The 16204-nt window shown below is 38.7% G+C and overlaps 1 protein-coding gene across 3 annotated transcripts; it reads left to right on the top strand.

Annotated features, from left to right (window-relative positions):
- Window positions 1-1414: 1414 nt before the first annotated feature.
- Window positions 1415-15620, top strand: LOC127933498 (nuclear exosome regulator NRDE2). 3 transcript variants are annotated; one of them, XM_052530530.1, is made up of 15 exons: window positions 1415-1433; window positions 2271-2386; window positions 3215-3332; window positions 4043-4210; window positions 4715-4858; window positions 7173-7650; window positions 7732-8146; window positions 10669-10802; window positions 11630-11753; window positions 12029-12201; window positions 12335-12727; window positions 13073-14001; window positions 14956-15097; window positions 15177-15248; window positions 15377-15620. In XM_052530530.1, exons 2-15 carry the CDS (start codon window positions 2326-2328, stop codon window positions 15500-15502), a joined length of 3477 nt encoding a protein of 1158 aa, XP_052386490.1. In that variant the 5' UTR covers window positions 1415-1433; window positions 2271-2325; the 3' UTR covers window positions 15503-15620. The 3 variants fall into 3 exon arrangements, with proteins under 3 accessions (XP_052386490.1, XP_052386492.1, XP_052386493.1); XM_052530532.1 differs by lacking the exon at window positions 1415-1433 and having other exon boundaries at window positions 3221-3332; XM_052530533.1 differs by lacking the exon at window positions 1415-1433 and having other exon boundaries at window positions 2285-2386; window positions 3224-3332.
- The last annotated feature ends 584 nt before the right edge of the window (window positions 15621-16204 follow it).

The following is a 16204-nucleotide window of genomic DNA, read 5'->3' as shown; positions in this document are numbered from 1 at the left end:
TATTACTCCGCCGAACTGGATCCCTATCACTCACTTCCGCATAGAGCGGTCATAAGCCCCGCCCACCTACTTATCATAATAACCCAAAAGTGTTTATTTATGAAAGATATAGGCAAATCGCGAAATATTATGTATAATAAGTACAATGTAATATGCACATGTATAATATGTACTTAATATAATATGTACATTTTTTAATATTATTAATAATAATATTATTTATTAATAACGCAAGTTTAGTGCCCTAATTGGAATTTTCTTTTAAATAATTTAAATATATGAGAAAGCAATGCAGATTAGCAATGTGTATTTAATATGTAATTTTAACAAATAAATAAATAATATTAACGTCATACGCACGCACCTGCACTGAATAAATAAATAAACTGACCAGTCCAGTATTTAATTTTCACTTTACTGCTGTAGGAAAACCATACAAAGATATTTTACAGATAAAAACATGAGATCATTTAAAATCATAGCCTACTTCTAATTCTTCCCGTGAATGACCAATTAATATGTTCTGTAAAAAGTTTTTTAGAAACACACAGAAGTTGGTCTGACTAAAATCTAAAGTAAATTTATCCAATATACATTTATACATTTAAGGGCTTGATAAGATTATTAAAACGAAGTGAAAAGCAAAACTGATTTTCATATGTGACAATATTATGGCAAAATTTACAGAAAGAAAAGTATAATAATAATAATAATAATAACAATAATAATAAACATAAACATTAATCATTCAAGGAATGTAGGAGACAAATTAAAAAGTCAGTTATTAATTGAAATAACATTATCTACAAACAAGATAACACACACAAACACACACACACACACACACACACACACACACACACACACACACACACACACACACACACACACACACACACACACACACACACACACACACACATATATATATATATATATATATATATATATATATATATATATATATATATATATATATTATGGACAAATCGACATCCAGTATAATATTTTTTAGGGTACTAAAAATAGTATAGGAACACTTTACATCTTGAGGGAATACTTCTCTAAAAGGCACTATTTTCTTTCGTCGGAATATTACTTTTTGCATCAAGTCCTCGGTCTTTGTTGACGCCAGGGAGATTTCGGCTCGGCATGTCACTGATTTTATGATTGGCCAGATGAGACCTGCAGTCCGCTCGTGACTGTAACAGCGTCTCTGATTGGTTACGTTAGACCTGCAATGCGTCAAGCCGTTGCTCTCAGTGTATCCCGGATCACGCAGCACTGGAACCGGCGGGTCAACAAGCCCTTCGGTTATCAGGACGAGGCTGATTCAGTTTCGCTCCGGGACCAGATCTCATATTATAGCCTCACCGTGAGACTCCTTCACATCCATAACGTTAAGGTTTAACTAAGTTTTATAGAAAGCAATGGTAAGCACTGAATACTGTGCTCTGTAAGTCTAAGTTTTATAAAGCGAATTGGACACAGTCGTTAAAAATAAATTAACACTTCAATCAGGGTGAAATGAGGGTCTCTGGAACAGAAATAAATAAATATATCAAAGTGATGATGATGATGAATTAATTTCACTTGTTAGGACCAACTTTTTGTTAAATGTACGCAGTAAAGTTTTGCAAAACAAGTAACGTTAACTTACTATTATTGAGTTTGTTCTTAATCTACCGTGCAATAAAATTGCTTAAAATATCTTATTCACCAGGGACATTTTTTTCATTCACCATTTCCCCAACTATTTTCCCTCAGCGGTCCTAACAATGCATGTTCATAAACTGGTCATTTTTTGTGTGTCAAATACTTTGAATTACGATTCTCTCACACAGTGAACCGAGTCAGTTTGAGAGTTGATCGAATCAACAGTCGAGCATCCGATTCGTGACGTACTGGTTGATGATACCAGCTTTTGGATGATTTAATGGGGAAATGCTGCTTAACTATAACATCATGAATATTACAAAGTAAACGAACTGGGAAATATATTTATAACTTGACCTGTGTGATATTTTTATCAACACGCAGAAGAGTTTGTTTAAAAATGCTTGAACTTTTTTGGAGGTAGAAGATTAACTTTGCTAATTTTGTTACTGTAAATTATATTTAGGTTCTAAATAACTGTTTTTGTGTTGTAATTATATCAGGACACAAATTAACTGCTGAATGATTTCTCGAACTGGCTCTTTAGGACAAACTGTTCGAAAGAACCGATTTGCAGAAATGAGTCATTTCGTCACTGCTTGCTTTCTTTCCAGGTCGCAGGCGGATGACGTAAGCGGCGCGCGTCTGTTTTGAGCTGTGGGAAGTAACATGGCTCTTTTCCCGTCCTGCGCTGAACTGTCAAGCAATAACAGCTCTACTGGGGATAGAGGTAAGCTCTCTCTGCGTTCGGAGTTTAATACAGGATCAGGCCAGGTGCACTTGAAAACGAAGCCTAACAGTTGTGCTGATTATTATTATAACTGCTTCATGGTTTACTGTATCTGTGTGCAGCTGCATTACACGTTGGTTCACTAGTTTTTTGCTTTTTCTGAAAACGGTTTTGCCTGTGTATGAAAATTGTCTTTATGTCCATACGCAAACATGTGTGACAAGTAACACTGGAAAGTTAAATTTTGTTTGTTCAAAGTGAGCAAAAGTTGGAGTGATGCTTATAAGCACTGATGAATAATTAGCAAATATTCTGCGATCTCAAATGATTTTGTAGGCCAAATACTGGAACTTGGATTTGGCTGCAGTTCATCGCAGTGTAATCAGTCAGCCGTTCTGTTTGAGTGGATCCCATCTTTGAGCACTTAATAAAGTAGATGAAGACACAGATCCCAACTAATCAATATAAAATTATTGGGTAAGGACCGTTCACACGTTGAGTACAGTAGAAAAGAACACACTACTCTTGCATGCAGAAAACTTCTGCTGCCATAGGGGATTTGTGAAGAATATCGGCCAGGTCAGCAATGCGTCTGGCTCCTTCCCAGGCTGTCCACAGAGTAACAGAATCACGCTTCTGTCCTTCTCACTGCTTAAGGGATTCAACCCTCTTTAATGGACAGTTGTGTTTTTGTGTGCAAATCACATCAGTTGCACTCCTCTGAGATTTTACTTCATTTAGACAGACTGTCTGTCTTAACTGACTGGTTTATCAGTTCTTAAGAGGCCAGCATAGCTAATTTGATTTGACTGAATTTTCATCTCTCAGCTCCAGCAGATTTGGAATGGCTGAGTAATCAGAGCTTCAACAAAGAAGATGCTTTGAAGACTCACCAGCGGGCCACAGAGAGAGCGCAAGCAGAGGCAGAAGAACCAGCAGGCATAAGGTCATCTGGTCTTTTGAAGCACAGTCTAGTTATTTACTCAATAAATTATCTTTATCATCTGTGGAACTTAATGTGCTTAAAAAACTTACCTAATAGGTTGCAAAAGGGGATCTGGATTTCAAGCTAAATCTTGTGTGAATTATTATAATTTTTTTTTTTTAAATATAGTTTTCCTGTAGCTCAATTGGTAGAGCATTGTGCTATCAAGCGCAAGGTTGGGGGTTCGATTCCCCGGGAACACATGATAGGTAAAAATTGATAGTCTGAATGCACTGTAAGTCGCTTTGGATAAAAGCGTCTGCTAAATGTATAAATTTTAATTTAATTTTAATTTAATTTAAATATATATAAAATAAGAAGATATGCATGGACTTCAACCAAAACTGAAGCTAATAAGTTAAATGTTTCATTGTCCTTCCAATATTAAAGTGTATTAAGTAACATTGAAATATCATGTACAAGTAAATTAATCATAAATGTGTCTTTTAAAGGCTATTTTAATAATCCTAATTAAAAATCCAAGTACATTAATATAGGACTATTATGCATGTTCTAGACCAGGCTTGAAATGCAGGACCCAGTTTTATAAATATTTACACATATACATATTTATACACATTAAAATATTAGCTTGACTGTAAAAGATATACTTCTACAGAGTGCCTGTTTATCAGAGGACACCGTGAACTTGCTTTTCTATGTCTGTGCAGAGAGCAGAAGCATAAAGAGAGAGAAGATAGCCATGGCAGATCGAAGAAGAGAAAGAAAGAAAAGAAGAAAAAGCAGAAGAAGAAGAAGAGCAGAGATAACTCGGAGAGCAGTGGATCTGAATCAGACACAGTTTACCCCAGCGACCTGCTGAAAAAGGATGCTGACAGGTGTGTTCATAGAAAAATCCCACGGTACATTGATCTACAGTCAGTCTCTGATCTTTGTACCCACTTACATCTATATCAGACTTAAAAGGCATCACGCATTTAATCTCTTAAAGGGACAGTTCACCCAAAAGTGAAAATTCTGTTATTATGTACTCATCCTCATGCTTTCTCAATCTGTATGACTCTCTTTCTTCCACTAAACATTAAAGTAGAAATTTAGCAGAATGATAACGCAGCTATTTTTTACACAGCTAAAGCAATTTAAGCACAACTAGTCTTTTTGTGGCATGTAATTTAAGTTTTTGAGTGAATTGTTTCATTTGGGGGAATGCAAAAGATTTGCGAGTTCTTTGCATTGTTACTTGCATTGTTTAAGAACATTGAAATGTACAAAACATCAACCATAATTTTAGACTTTTTGTTTAAGAAACTTTCAACCCTGGATTTTTGGATAATGGTGTGGGTTGTTTTTTATGTCCTTGTCTTTCATCTTCTTGGCTGCAGAGAGGAAGCTCAAGTTCGGGTGAGCGAGACCTTTATGTGGCTGGATGACCTCCAGACCCCCTCTGACTCCCCCTTCTGTATTGACAGAAGAGCTGACCGTGCCAACTGGGAATATAAATCCCTTTATCGGGGAGACATAGCAAGGTAACTTTACTCAGTATCTCTGTGTGTCTGTCTGTCTGTCAGTCTCACAGACGGATGCTCTCCTCTTTCATTTTTTCTGTTTGGCTCTGTGAAGGTCAGCCAGTCTCAGCAGTAGCAGCAGGTGCCAGACGCTCCATAATGCAGGAGAGAACGAGAGAGCTGCAGTGCATATTGTCTCCATGTGTCTCTTTCAGCTGCTTTTATAACCCCAGCTTCTGTTTGCAGAAACCCTTTGAAATCCACATGAAATTTTTTGCATCCCAACTCCAGAAGTACTTTTTTCTTCCCTTTGGCACACACCGGTTCAGTTTTTTTTTTGTGTGCTTCTTTTTTAATCTAAAATTGCAATTTATCCAATGATTAACATTCAGATTTAAATTTTTGTTTAGTAGATAATACTTGTGTACTTATTACTCAGAAAAAAGTGTGACATTTGCCAAAAAGATATAGAGACTAGTCGGTTGAACAATATTACTGCTGCTTGTTGACATTGGAAATACTTGTTTATGCTATAGAATGTCAAAAGATTCTATTTTTTACTTAAAGGGGTCATATGATGCTTTTTTAAAGATCATTATTAGGTGTTTTGGTTTAACAGAATATGGTAACAGTCTTTAATGTAAAAAAAAAAAAAACAAAAAAAAAAACATTATTTTTCAAATATTGTACATTAATGTAGGTCCTCTATGCCAGATTGTCGTAACAAAATTTAGAATTACTTCCTCTCCTAGGTTCACGAAATGGTAAAATGCGTTGCTGTTCTGTTGTAAGTAATCTTAAAGACTCCTAAATACATCTACTTTCAGAAGGCCAAATAAAGTGCTTTTGCTTTCACTTAGATACACACAGCATCTCCCTGACATGGCTGCTTCAACACTAACTGCGGTTACTGAAACCACACCTTCTTTCTTTGCGTCAACATTTGGGTGGCATTACGCAAATATTTCCACACAGTGACGTAGACATTTGGGGGCGTGTTTGAATGAGACGTTTAGGGGGCGTGGCAGAGTCTTAACTTTGATAAATAATATCTCTTTGGATTTGAGACTATAGTCTTTGCAACTTTACAGATCTTCTTTATGCACAAAGAGCTTGTAACACTCCAAAGAGAGAGGAAAAATCAAAGTTGCATCATATGACCCCTTTAATATCCTTACAAAAGCTGTTTAAATTACTGTATTGCTAATTTTACATTTAAAAAATCTGAAATGTCTACTCTGAAAATGAGCAAGGTTAAGGAGTATTTTTATCAACACAAATCTTTTAAGTTTTATCCTATGTCAAACTGGTATATTACAGTTAAGCTCGCTTAAAGGCTATTAAGCAGTATCAAATTTTATAAAGAATTAGGGGAAATACTATGAATTAAACTTACTTAACACTGACAACAGCACTAGATTCTATGTCCATATCCTAATGAATAGAATGTTTCGCTGTTTATATGTAAACACCTTTACTGGTAATCTGTTAATATGCATGTCTGTTAAGATGCATGTTTTGATAGTTATCAGGTTGAACGCACTCACTTTTAAAATGTTTGCCTGAGAGTTTAGCTGTAATCCTTAATAAACACACCTAAACCAAAGGAATTCGGGCTCATTTGAAACTTTGTTTACAGTGGGTATGGAAAAGGATGTTCTTATGGTTCTTATGACTCATTTATTTTATGCAAAATCAAAGCTTAAAACTTAATTTGCTGACTTGAAAGCACTGATGTTTTTTTTCTAAAACATTTAAATGATGTGATGTCAGCTTGCAGCTGTAGTTAAAGTTCCGTACCCCTGCTTTCCATAAGCGTCGTTCTGAGTCTTATTTACTCCAATGTTCTGGCACTGCAGGCTAAAGTGATGGCTTCTATCAGCTTTAAACTGGTGTCAGAGTTGCCATCTATAACTTAAGAGACCACGATCAATTCTCAGATTCTCTCTCACTGTCCCTCTCTCCTGACATCCCCCTCTGACACAGAAGTCCCCATACACACTACTCTAAAGCTGATTGGTATCATGCATGAAGAGTGTGTACAGAATAAGTGTACAGAGGTGCATCACAGCACTCTTTTTTTGAGAAGGGCAAGTGCTGCACTAAAGAGGATACAAGTCCCTCATCTTCGATCCCTTTCCTTCACTTTCTCAATTTATCTCATCCTGACTCAGACACCTGCCAACTGCTGTTTTTATGTTGTCCTTCATCTGTCAGTAGGCCCAGATGGAATCCAAAAAGTTTTGTCATATTTTCTGCACTGGAAAAAGCTCATTTGTTCTTCCCAGGTTCAATATGTTTCATGACACTTATGTTAACAACTTCTGCTTTTCAGGTATAAGAGGAAGGGATGCTCATGCCTGGGGCTTGACTTCAGGATGCAAGCTGTGAACTGGAACGATGGAGGCCCAGAGAAGAAGCGAGTGGACAAGAAACCCGAGCGCTATTTCTGTCTTTCCACCCGTCAGCTGCTCCGTTCAGATCCGTTGAGTCTGCCTGCTTTGCCTGTACTCTCTGAGGGCAGTGCTGTCAGCACTGAATCCTACATTAAGCTCTCAGCCTGCAGTGTAGAGCAGGGCTCTTCCACTCAGGCACCCGTATCATGGGTAAATCCACTGGGCATCTATGACCGTGGAACCTCTCTATGGCTGGAGGGCAAGGGTCAACCAGAGGTCAAGGGAGATCAGCCGGATGTTGAGGCTCAAGGGAGCAGCAGCAGCTCCCTTCTGAGTGCACGGGTGGAAGAGTTTAACAGGAAGCTACGGGAGAATCCCACAGACACCCAGCTGTGGCTGGACTTTATACACTTCCAGGTAGGCCTCCTGAGAAGAAACGTTGCCGGTTTCATTGTTTCCTTACCTAACTTTAATTTCTCTCTCTTTGTCTCTGATCAGGATGAACTGGCCTTTGGTTCGGGGTCATTCTCTGCTGCCGGTGACACTGACAATGAGGGTGACATGAAGAAGATGTCTCTTCGTGCCGTGCTGGAGAAGAAGCTGTCCATTGTGGACAAGGCAGTGGAAAGTAACCCTGCCAGCGTGGAGCTGAAACTAAAGAAACTCCACCTTTGCAAGGAACTATGGGAGCCTGCCACCCTGCAGAAAGAGTGGAAGAAACTAGTGTTCATCCATCCAAACAGCGCACCTTTATGGAAGAAGTATCTTCTCTTCACACAGAGTCTTTTCAGCACTTTCTCAGTGTCAAAGGTCAACAGCGTGTTCGGAAAGTGTTTAAGCACGCTCAGTCCAGTCCAAGATGGCAGCATGGTATCTCACCCTCCACTTCCAGGCACCCAGGAAGACCTCTTAGGTATAGAATATTTTATACTTGTCAAATATAGATAGTCATATAGATACAGATACTCTCATCATGTTTTTAGCATCTTTTAGACTCTCCAGATACCTTGTCTCCAGGTTCTTGTTAATGTCTCCTAGTGTCCTCAGATCATATTTTGCATTGCCATCGTTTGAGTTTCACTTGTTTAGATGTGAATTTGCAGCCTGGGTTGTTTTGTCTCTCCCTCTCCTCATATTGCTGTTACAGCAGTTGGTAGAAACTGTAAACATGTTTTGATTACATGCGTAAATATTTGTAGAGTCAAGCAGCTCATGTAAAATTTGTGCAAGTGTATGTTTTGGAGTATGTTTTGGGCTGTCCACCCTTTGTGTGTGTGTGTGTGTATGTGTGTGTGTGTGTGGCAGGGATCGGCTGACAGGGAACAGTAAAAGGTGATGATGTGGTGTTTTTGAAGTTGATTGGCATGTCGTTTGTCAGCTAGTTTAGAGGGTGTTTTGTGTGGGTCTGTTTAGAAAGAGACGGACAGTGAGTGGGAACACAAACATCACTGTCCTGGGCTTCCCCGTCCTGGGATTTGCCGAAATGAACAGGCGTTAAAATCTAAAATGACATTGTGTGTGTGTGTGTGTGTGCGTGTGTGTTTGTGTGGATGAATGATCAGATTTTAAGCCAGGGCACTCGCTGTTCTGTGCTGTCTATTACTGGCTTCTCAGTTATCCTAATTAAACAATTTCCTCCATAGATCAGGTGAGTGTGCAGCGTGTATCTGGAAAATCACTCCCTCGGTCCACATTTTCTGAACTGAGCTGAAATTTACACTCATTCATACAATTAATTTTTACACAGATTGGGCCGAATTCATTATTAGGTCTATAGTGAAATGCACATAAATGTGTGACATTGTCATTTTAAACGGGTGCATCTAAAAAAAATGAATATCTTGGAAAAGTTATTTATTTTTTGTTATTTAATTCAAAAAAGCAAACTTTCTTATATCCTAGATTCATTGAGTTTTTTGTTTTAATTCTGATGGTTATGACTTTTGCATGAGGTGTTATTGAAGCCCAGGTTGCTTTGATAGCAGCCTTCAGCTCCTCTGTATTGTTTGTCAGATGTTACTTATCTTTCTCTTCACAAAACCCCATAGATTCTCTGCGAGGTTCAGGTCAGGCATGTTGGCTGGCCAATCAAGCACAGTGATATCATGGTCATAAAACCATGGGCAGATGCTAAAGTCCTGCTGCATCTCCATAAAGCTTGTCATCAGATGGAAGCATAAAGTGCTCCAAAATCTCCTGGTAGATGGCTGCATTGAGTTTGGACTTGATAAAACACATTAGAGCAACACCAGCAGATGTCACGGCACCCAAATCATCTCTGACTTCAGAAACTTCACACTGAACTTTTGATTCTGTGCCTCTCCAGTCCGCCTTGATTTCCAAATGAAATGCTAAATTTACTTTCATCTGAAAAGAGGACTGTGGACAACTGAGCAACAGTCAAGTTCCTTTTCTCCTTACCCCAGGTGAGATGCTTCTGATGTTTTGTTTTTTTCTGGTTCAGGAGTGGCTTGGTTCTAGGAATGTGGCAGCTGTAGCCCTTTTCCTGAAGACGTCTAAGTTTGGTGACTCTTGATGTGCTTCACTCCACTCCTTGTGAAGCTCTCCCAAGTTCTTGAATCAGCTTTTTCTCACCGGCTGTGGTCATTCCTGTTGCTTGTGCAACTTTTTCTACAACACTTTTTCCTTCCAGTCAACTTTCTATGAATATATTCTGATACAGCACTCTGTGAACAGCCAGCCCTCTCAGCAATGACCTTCTGTGGCTTACCCTCCTTGTGGAGGGTGTTGATGCTTGTCTTCTGGACAGCTGTCAAGTCAGTAGTCTTTCCCATAATTGTGGTTGCATGTTCTAAACTAGCCCAAGAGATACCCAGTATTTATACTCAAAATTAACTAATCAAGCTCAAATTGGAATATTCAAATATTTTGAGATACTGAATTTTTTATTTTCCTAAGCTTTAAGTCGTAACCATCAGAATTAAAACAAATAACCTTTTGAAATATTTCAGCTTGTGTGCAATGAATCAAGAATAAAGGAAAGTAAAAATTTTTTAAATTAAAATACAAAAAATAATGACCTTATCCATGATACACTATTTTTTTTAGATGCACATTTACACATACAACTGTATGAGCTGAACAGGATATTGGTCATGTAGAACATATAAAGTCTCTTCATCTCTTACTAAACCACGTGTTGTTCTAAACCTGTTCTATGTTACTTGGGTTAAAAGACATACAGGTTTGGAGCAATGTGGGTGAGTAAAAGATCATTTTTGGGTAAATTATTCCTTGAATGGTTCTGTGACTCTGTGCTGCCCTCTTGTGTTCAGAGCTGGCAGTGCAGTATCAACTATGTATAGTTTTTAGGTAAATTTCATTCATATTTAGTCTCATTACGCATGCACCCCCCCACACACATATATATGATCATAATTCAAATGAAACTAACTGTTCTCTCTTGTCTGCCAGATATCTTTCTACAACAGTGCCATTTCCTGCGGCAGGCAGGTCATACAGAGAAAGCTGTGTGTCTCTTCCAAGCCCTTCTGGACTTCACTTTCTTCAAGCCAGACAGTGTGAAGGACCTGCCCACTAGACAACAGGTACACACACAAACAGAAGAACATTAAAACCCTTCTGTAAAAGTTATAATTTTTTCCTTTTAAAGCAACACCATAAAACTTCAGATGAATGTCTTTTGCATTCTGTTCCATTCCATTCTGCCCAACTTGGGTCAGGTTGACCTAAAACCTGCCTATTTATATCAAGCTCCTTTAACGACAGCATAATCATCTAAAGATGTGTTTGCATGTTCATAAGAAACTGTGGTTGCTCTACCCTCTGTTTCGGTCACAGGATTTGCTGATGTGGCATATTTGTATGCACTGTTGCTTTTTAAAACGAACTTTTTCTTCAACAGCAGAAATATCTGCCCTTTCAACAACCACATACATGTTTTGCTGAGCAAGATCTGAGGAGTCCTAGAGAGTCAAAATGCTCCCTTTCCTATGCTTTTATGAACTTGATATGATCAGAAACTGATTGTTAGTTAAAATTAAAATACCGATTTTTGTATGTATGGTTAACTCTAAATATTTCATAAAGAAATGATGATTAAAAAATGTTTTAAATTCTTATCCAGTAATCGGAAAGAGCTTTGTTGCCAAGTGTGTTAACACACACAAGGAATTAGCTTCCAATAGTCAGAAGCTTCCAATACAGAAAGTAGAAAAGTGCAGACTTGCATATAATTCAAGGAAATAAAAACACTAATAATAAAATATAAAGTCCCTAGACTGTAGACTACTGTCATGACTTAAAAAAAAAAAGTACATTTAATTGGTCAAAATGTTTGGGAACTTTGTATTTTTTGTATTTATTTGTTTCTCTACTTGTATTTTCATGATATTTATTATCTTTGTGTGTCCAGGTGGATTTTTTTGAGCCTTTTTGGGACAGTGGAGAGCCCAGGGTCGGGGAACGGGGGGCTCGGGGATGGAAGGCTTGGATGCTTCAGCAGGAGAGAGGAGGATGGGTGATTCCATCTGAGCCAGGTGTTCAAACCAAACACACACACCCACACACACAGATAGATGTAGATCATTGCCAATGCACTGTAGCATAGCTAGTGGTTCAGCATTTGGTGCAAAGGTATTTCTGACTATTTAACACGGATATGGGTGATAGGGAATGCTTGTGACTTCATGTGATAAAGATAAATCAAGGAGTTGACCAACACAGTTTTGAATGCTGAATTCCTTATATCACCCACAGTCTTTTTTTTATAGATTCTGAGAGCTAATATTACAGTGAACTCTGTGGCCCACAGATGATGATGATGAAGAAGAGCAGGACGACTCCGAGATCAAAGACAAGACCTGGCCTAAGTGGAAGATCTGGTTGGATGTGGAGGCGTCCCGAGAGGCAAACCACTGGTTGCCATGGAGACCAGATAAAACCAAGGGCCAATCAGAGGAGGACTGTGAGGACCCCGATAGGCAGGTGCGATGTTTGACAAACTGATGAGTAGGCCCAACTTAAATATTTATTGAAATGCCGGGAACAAAGTAAATAGGTCAGAGTGCATGGAATAGCATTAGACCTCCCCTTGAAATCTCTTTCTGTCTTCATGCAGGTCTTGTTTGATGATATTGGCCCATCTCTGATTCGTGTGGACAGACCAGATCTTCAGCTACAGTTGATCCTGTCATTCCTGCAGTTCCTAGGTCTGCCTGGACCTTCAGGGAAGTTCTCTACAACATCTTCCTCAAACATTCTACTGGACGATCTAACCTTCCTTGAGGAGGGCCCAGACCCGGAGCGACCGCTGACCTCTTATGACCTCTCAATGGCTGGGATCTGTGCAGTGGGTCACATGACATTTCTGAGGGACTGCAGGAGGCAGGCAGGGCTGTGTAAGGCAGGGGAGGAGTTTCTCCAGAACGTTCTACAGCAAACTCTCCAACTCATCTCCGCACAGGATCAAGCTGCTGTTACGCTCTGCTGGCTGCAGTATGAGAAACTAAAGGTCTGTGTGTGTGTGTGTGTGTGTGTGTGTGTATGGGGGTGTGAGCAAAACTATAAATATACATTTCTTGGGAACTGAACCGGTCATATTTCATGCAAAAAAAAGCAGTACATTGTGACATTATTTTAATAATAATATTGCAAATATTTACATGATAATTAATCAAATCCCACCAACAGTAATATTAAATACAAATTGATGATATTATATAAAATTATGTAACTATATTATATAACTATTTATATAATATGAATATTATATGACATTTCTTTAAAGTTATTGTGAGAGCAACCATTTTTTGTGATTATTTACTTATCACCCAGCTCCTTTGCTTTTCAATTGTAGGTGCTGAGATGTTTACGAAGTGGAAATAAAAGGCGACTGAAGTCTCAGGGGAAGCGTAGTAAACGGCTAGCGAAGCGACTGCTAAAAGAGCCAGATAACAGAGGCAGTCTGGCACTTTGGAGAGAGTATGCACATCTGGAGTGGCTTCTGGGTAATCTGGAAGAGGCACGCAAAGTATTTGACACTGCCTTGGCCATGGGCGTGACTAGAGGTCTTAATGATCCTGTTCTCTGTAATCTCTGTTTTCTCTATGCCCAGTTAGAGGTAGAGCAGGCCTTAAACAGTGGGACAGTCCCCACGTCCAAAGCTGTCTACATTCTCACTAAATTAGCTGAGGGTGCTGCCTATACACCTTTCTCTGGCCAAATCAACCCAGTGACTATCCTGAAGGCCAGAAAGGCCTATGAGCAGGCCCTATTGAGCTTTTCACCTGAGCAGAGCACAGGCACCAATGCTAGAGCTCCAAAGAAACTCCACAGAATGTCCAGCCTAGTTGGATGTTTTGGGCTTTTTCAGTACCTCACTGTTGGGATAGATGCAGCTGATGCTGTGTACAATCAGGCCACCCAAAACCTGATTTCCTGGAACCTGAATTCAGAAGTGACAGATGGATCTCTGAGGAGACCCAAGGTCTTTGCAGACTGGGAGTCTGTTGCTGTCCAGCATGTAGCACTGCTGCGCCACCACGCCAACACCAATGTGTTTCCTCTCTCCCGGCTTAGACTGGCCCTTACAGATGCCCTCTCCTTACTGCCCTCCAGCGCCTCATTATGGCAACTCTACCTTCAAACAGAGAACCGCTATCACAGCGCAGGCCGTGCCCGCAGGTTTTTCCACAGTGTGGCAAAGAAAACTGACAGTGTTGTGCCGTATCTTTTTGCCATTACTGCAGAGCAACGACTCAAACAGATGCTGGACTCTGTTCAGAGGTGAGGAAAAAAATGTGTTACTGGTCTTTTAAAATTTAAAATGACTGGTCTTTAATTTTCTTTCTTCTTTTTCTTTATTCTCTCTTTTTTGGTTTGTTGGTTCCTTTTCATTTCATTTAGTTTCTACAACAGTGATTTAGTGCCACGTAAATGTTTTTATTTTATTTTTTAAATCTAAGATTACTAGATTGAAGTCGGAATATTTTGATAATAAAGTCAGAATTACAAGATTTAAGTTGTAGCAATTATGAGATTCAAATTTTATATGTTGGCCTGGCATCTGATTTGAATATATGTGGGATTATTAGCAGAAATCATACTATGTGTCATATACTCTCAGGCACAGTATGCTTGGAAATAATATTTAACGTTTTCGAATGCATTTATTATTTGTTGTGCGCCAGCCTCCCAGTAATAGCAATAAGCTGTGCTTTTGGTACTTTTAATATAAAGCAAAGTTTTTTAAATTTTATAGCAATATTCAAACAACATATCTTACAGTAATGGGTTTATTTATGCTTAGTATGTATATCAGTGATTTTTTTTATTACAAAGAGGCATAAAACTGTTAAAATATTAGAACTTTAATCTCATAATTGCTATGACTTTATTCTCGTAATTTAGATTTTATTCTCAGTATATTTTGACTTTATTCTTGTAATTTTGACTGTACAAACACTTCTGGCAAAGCTCAGTCTAACACATCTCATAGCCATTGTGTCAAAATACATTACAAAATGTGACACAAATGTGCTGCATTCTCAGCATTGCAGTAAAGGTCACTATAGCAGCATTTTATTCTCTTACAGTCAGTGATCTCATTCAGGTCACCTGACAGCCATGCTGGAAGAACAGTTGGTTGAGGTTTTTGCAGAGCCAATTAATTTACGTTAACAGTAATCTGGTTTATTAGCAATGAAATGGTTTAGTAACTGATGTAATCTTTGTCCTAAGGTCTCATCTTCCTGGAGAAGCCCTGCCTGCCCTGCCAAATAATGGTCTTAGCAACCGTATCCGTTGTCTGTTTGAAAATGCTACGGCAACAGAACATGGGGCCCATTGTCCTCTGCTGTGGAGGATGTATCTGATCTTCATGGTAAAGTTGTAAACACATTACAGTTTAGAAATGGCTACAGGTACAGAGTGGGAACTGATTCCTGGTGTGTTTTCTTCAGGTATGTGATGGGAATGCAGAGAGGGGCAGTGGAATCTTCTACAAGGCCCTACAGGCAGTGCCCTGGGTAAAGGTAAGGTTTACTATACTTACACAAGGTAATGAGAAGCAGGTTACTGTGAAAATGTTTGCACAATTAACACTTCCATTTCAGAGTCTAAATAAGTGTTAAAATCTGTGTGTGTGTGTGTGTATCTACAGGGCTTGTACATGGACGCAGTGCAGCTGTTTCCTGAACGTGTGCAAGAGTTTTTAGACCTTATGACTGAGAAGGAGTTGCGTCTGAGAGTGCCCATGGAGGAGGTGGACATCTTGCTGGAGGACTAGCCATCAAAACCCTTCCTATAACCGATGCCCGACAACCGACAGAAACAAGCAAAAGATTTATTTTTATGCATCGTTTAATGTATTTTTCCATGATTTGGGGAATAAATGATACAATGAGTGTTAAGTCTTTTTTTGAATATAATGTTTGTGAGAATTTATCATGGTTTGTTTGTTGTACGTTTCAGTTAGCTGAGTGACCTGGATGGTTCGAAAAAGAGATGCAAGTTTAAAGCCAGCTGCAATCAGCTATTTATTTTTTTTGGCCAGCAGAGGGAAATCTTTACCTTCTCTCTATTCTCTTGATGTTGTCCTGGTTTGACCCACGAATTAACATTAGGATTATCTTCAAATACCAAGAGGTTATTTCAATGCTGTAATTGATCTTTAGAGTCTGCAGCTTTAGTCTTTTCATCTACCCAGAGCTGAATTTTATGCTCAACTGAGCTGCAGGAGGAGCTGGATTTGAACCTGAAATTGACGTCCATTAAACTGACACAAAATTATTGCTAAGAAAAAAATGCTTGAGTTTTAATGCTTTTTGCATACAATTCTCAATCCAAATTGTCTAAATGTACTCAATATGCTACTGTGAGATTGTCGTAATGACAGAGTGATTTGTTTTGACCTTTATTACTGTAATGTTTGGGGTTTCCATGTGTCTCAAAAAGTATGAGATGGAACTGATGCCATAATGAATTATGA

This window comes from Carassius gibelio, chromosome A17 (assembly GCF_023724105.1).
Source record: "Carassius gibelio isolate Cgi1373 ecotype wild population from Czech Republic chromosome A17, carGib1.2-hapl.c, whole genome shotgun sequence".
Classification (NCBI taxonomy): domain Eukaryota; kingdom Metazoa; phylum Chordata; class Actinopteri; order Cypriniformes; family Cyprinidae; genus Carassius; species Carassius gibelio.
Note: the sequence above shows the minus strand (reverse complement) of the source record. Positions and strands in the feature narration are given on the sequence as shown.